The sequence below is a fragment of the Argiope bruennichi genome, chromosome 4, assembly GCF_947563725.1.
Source record: "Argiope bruennichi chromosome 4, qqArgBrue1.1, whole genome shotgun sequence".
NCBI lineage: Eukaryota > Metazoa > Arthropoda > Arachnida > Araneae > Araneidae > Argiope > Argiope bruennichi.
In genome coordinates, this window is record NC_079154.1 from 124105117 (window position 1) to 124117273 (window position 12157).

General features: G+C 32.9%; 1 protein-coding gene across 2 annotated transcripts in view; it reads right to left on the bottom strand.

Annotated features, from left to right (window-relative positions):
- LOC129965402 (1-phosphatidylinositol 4,5-bisphosphate phosphodiesterase epsilon-1-like) overlaps positions 1 to 12157 on the bottom strand; it is a 365955-nt gene that overhangs the window by 4201 nt on the left and 349597 nt on the right. For both annotated transcript variants that reach the window (XM_056079248.1, XM_056079249.1), the window contains exons 40-46: positions 10074 to 10231; positions 9253 to 9375; positions 7301 to 7492; positions 5200 to 5256; positions 3557 to 3706; positions 1640 to 1816; positions 344 to 407 (exon numbers count right to left, since the gene is read on the bottom strand). In XM_056079248.1, coding sequence (XP_055935223.1) covers positions 344 to 407; positions 1640 to 1816; positions 3557 to 3706; positions 5200 to 5256; positions 7301 to 7492; positions 9253 to 9375; positions 10074 to 10231 — 921 coding nt within the window. The remainder of the gene's footprint in view (positions 1 to 343; positions 408 to 1639; positions 1817 to 3556; positions 3707 to 5199; positions 5257 to 7300; positions 7493 to 9252; positions 9376 to 10073; positions 10232 to 12157) is intronic.

Here is a 12157-nt window from a genome sequence, read left to right on the forward strand (position 1 = left end):
GAAGAAATGCAGATTTGCTGGTTTACATTGTTGGCCTGAAATTCAACTTATTTTCTATGTTTCGTCAAATAGTTAATCGCCGGATTTAATTCCATATTTGAAATCTAAAGAAGAATTCTATTCTATTTATCTGATTCTATTTAATATCTGTATGATTTATCAAATAGTTGAACAAAAAATGAATTTGCAGTACCTCAAAAGTTAGGAGATAGATGAACCGACAACTGCGTTATGATATCATGGGACTAGTCTCCAATAGGAATGTTTATGTATACAATGAACAGTACGTTCAAGTACATACAGGGAATTATAAATGAAACCAATTGAAAAAAAATGATCTTACTTTTTGAAGAATACCCAAATCTTCTTAAAGCGGATGTCTTTTTACTTTTTCTATCACATTTTGTCTGAAAGAAAAACGAAATGAAAATTAATATTTGTTATTACAAGTGCACATAAGGGAACAGAACAATGATTCAGAAATTCAGCTATGTTTGTTTGACAACTATGATCTAATTAATAAAAAGCAAAAATAGGGAGAAAATCACAAGGAAACCAGATACACTTATTTTGAATTGATAGTTAATTTAACTCCAAAAAGAGATATTAACGTAACTATCAGAATGACATTTTGGACTGCAGTTAAATGACGAGGATGATAAACGCATCGGCAGGACCTTCCATAAACTTTCACACTAGCGAGAAGAAAGTTTCAGATTCTTATGTATGATGAATTTTTGATGGATCACGTCTTAAACCTGTAAACTTCAATTTCGAAAAACAAAAAAACAGGATTCTATTTTTTTTTTCAAAATATTTTTGTTCGGATGTATAAAAATATTCACGCAATGCTTTTATCTTTTTATTAAAAATGAAATAAGTGAATATGCAACTCATCCTTTTAATCTTTAGAGAAATAAATAACAGAGCGTGTTAGCAGAATGTAACCTTCACTTTATTTATCATTTTAAAGTTAAATAGAAAAATATTACAGGAGAAATTGTTAAAACATTTACTGCAAAAATATTGTGAAGAGCAGAAATGTAAAATTTACAGTGAAAAGAAAAGAAAGGGCATTCTAATGATATTTTAATAGTTATAGCGGCAAAACATTTTCACTATAATTTATAACCAATATTTATTCCAGAAAGTGTCATTAAATGTATTACTCGATAAAAGTCATAATAAAAAGACTTAATATTAGATTGGAAAAGTTATTAAACAAAATGTAAGATGTATTCGAAAATATTTATGAAATAACTATGTGAAGGATAAAAAAAATTATGTAAGCATTTCAATATTTCTGCTTATAAATAACATCGATATCATTGTATCAGGTTCTCTTTAATCTTATTCATTATTTCTGTTGTCAACATTCCCTTCTCTCACCTTATAAAAAAATTAATGAATAAACTTATTGAAAACAGATGAATAGGCGATCAATAAATAAGACATTTTTGCAGAATTTTGCTAAAGCACAAGCAATTAATGTTTAAATACGTTATTGCTTGAAATGTAACTAAAACAAATTAAGACTTCATAGGTATTTTGACTTTATAGATAAAAATCAAGAGTTTCTAACCTTGGATTTTTCTTACTTCATTCCCCTACCTGAATTCGAAAGAAAATATTCACTTACTTGGTCCTTTTCTCTCATCTCGAACCACCCTTTAGCCTTCCACTTCTGCTGCACCAGGAAAACGTTTTCATTGTCATGTAGCGTCCTGCCTCGTTGCCTGCCGGACGGCGAGAACTCCACTTCCTCCACTAGCACGAACTTGCTCGGATCCTCCATCCGACGGGCTTTGATCAGAGCCTGGAGGTATGTTTAAAAATTAATGGAGATTCCAACCTCTAATTCGGAATTATCGATACATAATAATATTATAAGCTTGGTTCGTTCTGGATATCTTTATTTTATTTTTAAAATTCGCTTATATATATATATATATATAAACAGTAGTAACATGCACACAAAAAATTTATTTAATATTGTATTAATATCATACTAAGTGAGAGATATTTTAATATTTTACATTCAGAAGGCTTGTTTCAAGCACCATTCAAGACAGGGAGGTTTTATTTATGACCGTGGTGTTTGATCTTTTATTTATTTATTTTTGTTTTGATAGTTAAAAACACCTACAGAGCTGTAAGAAGATTAAATTAATTTTTTAGGGAAATTAAACTTCAAGAAATAATATAAACTGGGTAATTAAGAAATAAGACCCTTCGTAGCTCTGTAGCGTGTAATATAACAAAATTTGGTCACCATACACAATAAAATATGCGGTTTTGATTTATCAAAAAAAAAAAAAAAAAAAAAAAAAAAAAAAAATTAGTACCAAGAAACGCCGATAGAGGAAATCTTGGCACTGCAAGCGCATAATATGTGCAAAAAGAATACATAACTGCCAATGGAAACAGTAAATAGCAATACTGTAAATACCAATGAAAAACATTTATTATAGCAACTTACAAATTTGGATCAAGGTGACCACTAACTAGATGTTCCAATAATTGCATGCGGTGCACGAGGTTTTCGACGGTGGCTCGCAGCATGTTGGCATTTATTCGTCTGACATGTAACGTTATTATTATTTTTTTTAAGTAGGAATGTCAGGAACATGTCCTTGATACACAACGCCTTTCAAGTGAACCAGGATCGTCTCACAACCAGAAATAGCCAAGATTCAGATCAATGTCATCAGTTAATGGGTGTTATCTTATACGGATAAATTTTTTAGGATCTTACGCAATATCTTCTGCATCGTCGAGAACGGGGTATCTTTTGTGGTGATATTGAATGCGCACTGTTGATAACCTGCTTATTAGCTATCGCTTGATCCATAACGGCAGTTGCAACTTCAACTTGTTCCTACTTGATAACTTTATGTCCTCGGCCTGGTTGCACACTAAGAATTCCTGTTTCAAATCTTTTAAAAATTCTTCGTAAGTTAGTTATGGTCATCGGTCCTATACGTAACTGTTTTAACCGCCGGTATTCACGAAGAGCAGCACTGGCATTTTCATCCCGCTGATAAAACAGCTTGACTAATAAGTCGCGTTCACGTAGTGACAACGCAATCGACCGGCGAATTCTTGTAGAAGGATATAAATTCCCGCAACCCTTCTATTTATCTTCGATATCATGTCACAAAGTATCCGTATAAGCAAATTACATAATAAAGTTTTCGATAGCAGCGCCAGGATTTCTCCTATCGGTGTTTTTTGGTACTAATTTCTTTTTCTCATAAATCGAAACCGCATACTTTAATGTGTATGGTGGCCAAATTTTGTTATATTTTGTTCAGTAAATAACACGCTATAGGGTTCCGAACACCTCCTGTTATTTCTTGATCACCCTGTATATATATTTTTGGAGCAATAAACTTGTTATGCAATCGAATTACTTTTCAGAGTACAAAATGTTTATGCACGGAACTAGAAGGTAATTGGGTCTACACGTGTACCCGATTACCAGAAATTTAAACTCTTCCTCTTCTCATTTCATTTTAATATGGTATAGAATAGATTGGATAGAAAAAGTATCCACCTGTGCTACGATGTCCTGAGCAGTGCTAGAGGTGGGAGCTTTGAGGACAGCGTAGGGTTGGTCGGGGGCTACATTGTAGACGCACACCAGAAAAGCCTCTTCTCCATCTGTCCACCCTCTCAACTCACCTCCGTTCACATCCATCGGCTTCTGCATTTAAAAAAGTAAATTTTTCGTCAAGCATGAATTTTTTTATCTGTTATTATGTGACAAGAATATAAAAGAATTAATTCTAATAATTGAAACGTAGAAAGAAAGCACATTCTTCTTAAAATGCATGGAAGAAGGACGAAAGTGTATATTGTTTGTTATGTTACATCTGTAGATTAATGGATGTTATATCTGGTTGAAGACTGAAAGCACAGGAAAAATTAAAACTATTTATACAAGTCATATAGATGCGCTATAAAAGTTTGCCAGCCTGAAATCAGAAACTAGAAGATCAGAATTTGGAGAAGAAATGCAAAAAAGAAGGAATCAAGAATTTTACACAATTCGAACAGTATACAGGATCATTTTCTGTATAATGGTAGCAATTAGTTCATTCTGCTGAGATTCGTTCATTCCAAAATAATGATAGATCCCATTATATAGCAATAATGTTGTTGTGTTGTGACTTATGGCACTTTACAAGCCCGCTGGCAGATAACTGTCAGCGATTTAAGCCGAGCGATCGTCTCTTGTTTTAGCGCTATCGAGCCTGTCATTATCTTAATGAAGATAAAAGCTTTTGAGATTGAAGAAATTGACGCGTTAGCCCTCCCGCCTGCCTGCGAAATGGACGATATTTTATCTTTCGTTAAGTGCAAGCTTCTCACTAGATTTTTAGCTTAACTTCCCCCTCTTCCCAAATCCACCTGAAGGCGATTCTCCTAGCCCTGTAATCTACAATCTTATAAGGAAGAAAATTGTTCTAAAACTTGGCACAAGTATTTTCAATGCTTTACAATGGGATTTACTACCAAATGGAAGCAATTATGAAATAAAATCAATTCTGTCTAAAGATGTACCTTAATGGGGATTAAATAAAGTGAAAATATAAATGTTTTTTTAAAATCTTGTTTTTAAATCCAGATATGACGAGAAAGATAACAAATTATGACTCTAATGCCGTTTATCGCTGTTAAGTCAGCAACAATTTTCGATAGACAGATTAATTTTCTCTGCATATAAAACCAGGTGATTTATATAGAAAATTATTTTAAAATATAAATTTTATTTTAATAATTTTATGGTTTTTCTTACATTAAATCAGCTTATCATAACATTAAATAAGAGATGAGGAACAGAGATATAGATCTTCTAAAAGTTCGTTTTGTGGACTTTGCGAAGACATACTAGTAATGTCCTTATTTAGTTTTGTAAAGCCAAATAGGTTAAGAAAAAGAGTGCTATTACTTTTCTTCGGGCACTATTTATAACTCCTTAACCATTGACTCATAACCACATGAAACTCACTGAAAGTTTAGGGCAATTTTATTTTGTGATTCATCAGAAATGGTCCCTACAACAACAATCGTTGCTCTGGATACTCGAAATCAATGCCATGAGATCTGATTAGTTACAAGTACCAAAAATAGTTAATATGGAATTATTTGCGATAATATTGTGAGTGTGTGTGTAAAATATTAAACAAAACTCACCTTTGACTTGTTGATAGTACCTCGAATGGTAGTAATCCACGCTCTGGTACTTGGGTCCTAAAAAAATCAGTGGAGATACATCATCTGTGTTTACTGATACTCTTATTTATACAATTGATAATAATTAGTGTGCATCAGTATTTTCATTAATTAGATTCACTTAACAGTTTTCAACGAAGTAAAATATTTACATAGAAACATATTTATAAAGATAACGCTTTACAATAATTGAATACGCTTGAAAATGGGATTGAATAATTTTGTGTGAGTAGTACAATACAGATAAGATAGCATTTCTTATGATTTGTTATATACATAAAATAATTGGTTAGATTTTGCAAATTTTCTTTTTTAAAAATTATGTAACTTCGGATCATAAATCACCATTTGAAAGAAATGTAACTAAAGTTGTGTGTTTTGAAAATCGCATGCTATATACTTTCTGTGAGAAGATTTAATTGCAATATCATGGCTTTAGATATTATTATTTCTTTCATAAGTACATTCCATTGCAATGTAAGCAAATATATGGATATGTGTAAGCAAATAAGTAAGAGCGTTTTCTCATTCCTGATGGTATAGAAAGGTTGAGGGCTCGAAGTACCTTCATCGTAACGGCGGGACGTATCTGCTAGGAGAGGGGGATTTTATTTTCTTAGAAAAAGACAATAATTAAAGCATATAAATTCATATGATTAATTAAAGATTTCATTTATCTATGGTGAGTTAGGGGCAAATTTGCAATAATACAAATTAATTTAAAGTTTAAACATTTTTACAAGTTGTAATTTTTTTTAATAAAATAAAACATTCGAAGGCCTTTATCTTTTAAAGTGGTACAAGAATCTTTGTGGAACTATTACTTGTTTAAGAGCAAAAATTAATAAATATGTAATCGCAGATACTCAGATCTCTATTTAGTCGGAGTAACTAGGCAATTACTTCTAAAACTTAGAAATAGTAAAGAGAAAAAAAATATTTAAGTACTTGAAGTATTCTTTTATAATTTTACAATATTTAAATGCTTTTTATCGTGTTAAAAATTAAAAAAATTAATATCTTTTAATGCGGTTTTGAATGAGAGTCCCTAAATCAGCAATAAATTGAGACTCTCAACTGACTTACAATAAGATCATTCCATAATCTTATGTAATCTTTTTTATCAATAATTCTATGTGGATGCATATAAGCATGTATGTGTTTGAAATAACAGGAAACCTAATAGTTTTTGACAATGACTTCGATAAGCGCTGCATTTATTAAAAATTCTTAAAATTAATAAATCAAGAACAAATGTAAGTTATAAGTAAGTAAGTTAAACTTTCTTAAAAAGTTGAATTCATCAAGATACATTTTAAGGATTTTCATCAAACAGAAAAACTTTTGATTAACTTATTATAACTTTAAACTATTATTTTTAGTGCTCAAAACGGATGAAATTATGTTTCAAAACAAAATCATAATATTTAATTTTCACAGAATGGATATTATAATATAAGTTAATCTATATTAAATAAATAAAACATGAATATTGTTTGGAATACTTAATTTACTGATCATGAAAAAAAAAAGTCTTTAATAATAAAGGTGAATCATAAACTTTATGCATTTCAAGTTTCTTCTTTTTTTAAATTTTTTTTATTCTTATGCATTTTTTCCTTTTTTTTTTCTAAATAATTTGTGGTGAATAGCTTATAAGCCAGTTAAAAGCTCTGCTACCCGAGCAATTGCTTTTGTATCGTGGTCATGTTACTGGATTGCGAACCACAGGTCCCAGGTTCTATCCTCGCGCATCACAAATCCTTAGATCAAGGAAATAATCAGGCAATAGGCTCTTCTCCTGAAAATGCCTAGTTACATGTCCTCTTTTTAATCCTGCACGACTGGACAGTAGAAATATCGATATGACATTTAAAATTTGCAGTTTTACTGCGCTCTTATGATTTCAATATGCAAATAAAATATCGTTTTGCAATAATCTTAATCGTAATTTCCGTTTTTCGAATCAAGTTTTCTTTTTGCACGTACTCAGCGTTGTTATTGGATATTCTTCTGCATTCACATACCAGAACGACTGAGAGCAAATCAGCAGAAAACTTACATCTGCCAGCTTTTTGAGGATGAATTTGCCTTCTCCCTGCCACTGCGCCTGAGCTTCGAGAGGCCTTTCGTTGAAGTCCAGGAAACGTCGGATGATTCGTCTGTCAGAAGACTTCTTTTCCCATCCTTGCTGTACTTCTTCGATAAGGACGTAGTCATCCACCGAATCGGAGTTGTTGCTCTTACTCAGGGCCTGAGAATAAAGGATATCATTTTTATATCGCCCCTGGTTGCCAAAAATTAATTTTTGCAAATTAAATATAAAAACTTTATTATTGAATCACAATATCCTCTTTATTAAAAATTAAAAAGCACCTGAACTAAAGATATGCAATATATACACATATATATAATTTTAAAAGTTCAAATCTAATGAAAGAACTTCAGCTTGAATTAGTGGAGTTTAGTGGGACAAAGATCATTCTTGATGATGATACACCAAACGTATAGTATGGATTAAAAATTTGTTTTATAAGTTTATAAATAAAATCCTGTCAAATGTCATGATTTATCACCTTTTATGTGGTGAAAAATAGCTATAAAATCTTTTGAATTTTTTTTTGCAAAAAAATAGATCAAATATTAAAAACGAATCACTTTTAAGAAAGAAAAGATTTGGATGATTAACTTTGTGAAGAATTTCTTTTAAAATGATACAGGAAGACTGAAAGCAACGATGCGTTTTTGAATAAAATGTAGGCAATCTATTAGAATGTAGTGAATGCCTATCATAAATCATATATATCTATCATAAATCCTATCAGATATCTGTAAACTACAGGCTCCGTTGAGGCTGTGTGTGACGTAATTGCCGCGCGGCTCATCATCCGGGTATACTTCTAAAAAAGCAATTTTCTCTCCTTCTTTTCGGAACGCTCTCGTGCGCACTGCCTCAGTGAAGCTCGTAGTAAAATCAAATGTTTAATTTCTTTAGTTAAATTGTAAATAAAATTGTTTTTCTAAATTAATTGTTGCAATAATTGGAGTCACAACAAATACAAGCAACCCTAATTACGACAGAATATGGTTAACTGACTTTGGACATTGGTATACGATACATTGAGGGGCGAATTCTCCCACCAACAAATACTTATGTGTAAGTCAAATATGGCCTATTATTAATTTAGTGCCATCAGCCAAAATGAAATGAAAAATGTGAAGACAACAAGCATATTGTTACGAATATGTTATGCTGCTTCCCAGCATAGTTGGTTCCATCATCAGAAAGACTGTTTTACAGTCATCTGTATTGGACGGAGTCCGGGTGTCGCGTCGGAGGTCCCAGAGCCTGGCGACAAACTTTGCGACTATTTGGCAACTTTGGCGCCAAAATAGATTATACCCGAAACATAGAGAATTTTCCCGACCCGTCCAGTAGGAACCGAGTTACGCCTTGAAAGTTCCTGATTGGCTGAGAGGCTTCTAGCCCCGCCTCCTGAGACCTATAAAAGGAAGCAGTCTGCAGCTGCCGGTGGAAGTCGGAATCGACGTTGAAAAACGAATCTTCCAGAGATTAGCAGAGCAGCGACGGAGTCAAGCTAGTGCTGAACTAAGCTGTGTGCTACTGTCTGCAGTAGAGTCTTGTTGTGTGCACGTCTCGGCTGAAATAATTGTCTTCTCTGAGCTGTATATAGTTGTCGTCTTTGTGCTGTCCTGTGTGCCTTCGTGTAAATAAACGTCGTTGTTTTATTTTCTACTGCCGCCTGCTGATTGAGCGTTCTCCACACCATATAACTTCCACTATCCAAACGAACCCAGAAATTTCGTAACAATATTTAACATATTGTTACGAAACCAACTATTTATAAAAAGTTTTAAAAATGACTATTTATTTTTTTAATAAACCCATTAGTTTCCAGGTCTACCAAAATACTGAAATCCAGAGGTCTAAATTTGTTAATGTACATTATTTAAAATATGAATATATGAAGTGAACCAATCGAATGCCCTTACCTGCGCAATGACATCTCTCGTTGTACTTTCCTGAGTGATCTTAAGAATGGTGTTCGGCTCATCAGGCACCACTCCGTGGACAACCAGGAAGAACATCCTTCGCTTCACGGGCAGGCTCCCCAACTGCAAAGATTTCCACGAATGATTAGAAAATCAATTCTTTTAAAGATTAAACAATAGATCATACATACTATATAACAGAGAAAAGTTTTAACACTTTATCTTAGACTATAATGAAGAAGTTTGTCCATTAATTGACACCGTAACGTTAAAATAGAGACGCTTTTCTCGCCAATCCGGTTTTTTCCATCGTTTAAAAAATATTTTTATTTTATTTTAATTAAATAAGGAAAATTGCGACGACACTTATATTTTTAGTTACTCCAACTTTATTGCTTTCAACAGTAAATATTTTTTTTCAGAATATGAAATTCAAACTAATACATAAGAACCATGTGTTTGCCTCTTAAATGAAGAAAAGTGATACCCAATGAAATATATTTTTAAGATGATGATGAATTTATTGAGCTAAACAATTAATTTCACTATTACGGCGAGCTTCTTGAAAGATATTTCTCACAAATTTGTTACTTTTCATAAACGATCATTTTGATTAAATCAGAAGAGCCTTCCTGCAACTAATTTCAAAAGAATGACCTGTGAGTGAAAAGAAATGAATGACCTTGGATGGAAATTCGCAGTATTCTCTATTTTTTCCCTGGCAGACAGACATCTTATTGATTCTTCATTCAAGCAAATGTTCCGAAAATGAATATTCTGAGCCAGAATGCATATATTGATTTAGATATAAAAGTGCTCACCTCCGTCTTGACGCAGTCTTTGCCCACAGTGGGGCTGGCCGAAGGATCACTGCTGTCGGACACTTCCAAACCTTCCTCCTCCCACACGGAATGGATAAACAGAGTGGACAAAGGCAATGGTTGATTCTGTGCGTTTCTCAGCCTAACGTGTCTGTACCCTGAAGAAACTGCCTTGATTAGCATTTTAAACATTAAGACCGTCGTGAAAATAATCATGCATTATAAGATTCGAATAACAATGCACTTTAAAGAAGGACATGCACCGTAAGAATGTTACAAATATTCGTTCACGATGAATACGTTTAAGAAATATCAAAAAAGAAAACGTGACTTTTCTGATTTTGAAAATTTATAGCTTGAACTAAACAGTAAGGAAAACAAGTTAAGACAACTAAATTTCTTGGATATGGGATAAGATGCATATTAAGTATAAATATTACGGTAAATGCGATTAATCCAATGATTATGGATAGTTATCGATGATTGTTCATAATCACCACTAACTTATTGATGATATGAATAACCAACACCGATTCATAATTACCGGTAATTATACACAGTCACCATTTCACATTACCAGTAATTATACACAGTCACCATTTTAGTCACCATTTCAAATTACCAGTAATTATACACAATCAACATTTTATTACATTTACCGGTAATTATACAGAATCACCACTTTATTACATTTACCAGTAATTATACACAATCAACATTTTATTACATTTACCGTAACATACATAAGGTGACAAAGCTACAAATTAATTTCCAAATTTTTTTTACTTATTTGTGTATATACATGAAGAAGAAACTCGAACAGTAAACAAAACATACACATATTTATGTATACAAAACAATTAAGTGCAGCGAGACTTGCCAACAAACAACATATTTTCATTCACTAATTGGTATATTGCTTCAAGAACCATTCTGTACGATGAGACATTCTTCCAAGATGTCCCATTTTCATTCAAGTTTAGTTTAGTTATATTAACGTTATATTGTAAAGCAACACTAGGGATATTTTGCGACGGACCTCGTCATTTTGAACCGCGGTCAGATGACGAGGACGACACCTGAACTGGCACCCCCTCTCCACACCGCACCACACCAGCGGGAGGACGTTTGTTCTGACGGATTTAAAGTGCAATAGAGCCTCTTACACGACGATTCTTCGGTGGGATCGGGTCACGAACCTGAAACCCTACGGCTCACAAGCCACCAGGCCACCGTGGCCTTCCCATTTTCATTCAATGCACTATCAATAAGATATTAGTTAATGCAGATATTCAAATCAGTAGCTTATATACAGAATTTTATATGCTCACTATATTAACACAAATTGTCATGAAGCTTTAAGCTACATTAAATTATGACCATGACTAATATGAGAGTTATCTCTAGCTCTGTATTGAGGATTAAAAATATAATTAGATAATCACGCTTATTTAACTGTTGCTTTTGTAGCTTCGCTGATTCGTGGATTTAAACCGGCTCATAATAAATAAAATCCATGAAGTCATTCACTGACAAAGACATGCACGAGAACAGGTCGTAGACGTGTATATACCTTGAAATAACCGTTATAAGTGTTTACTATATTCCACTATGTTTAGCTAAAGCGTTCGTAACAGGCGCAGTAATTTCTTGTACCAAATTAGTGTTTCTCTCACATATTGTGACTAACAGATGTTGTACTTTCTTCCACCCATGAATTAATGCTCCCAGTAATCTGCACACATCTTTTTAGATATTCAATACTCCACAAAAAGCTCTCTGTTTCCGATACTAACTTACATCACGTTATAATAATTTGCGTATTATAAACTTCTTAAAATTGGGAGCTTCTCCCATTCTGAGACTGAACTATAGTCTGTGTATTTTCTGTAGGCGGTTCAAGATCACATTTTCTACCTCGTTATTGGTTGTCTGGTACCAGTAACGCGGTAGAAAGTGAAACCTTGAACCACCTACAGAAAATACATAGACTATAACCATAGACAATCTTCAAATAGTGTTTCAAAATTCCCAAAAGGCCGTACTCATAATATATTACACTACGTACACAAAAGAAGAGATTA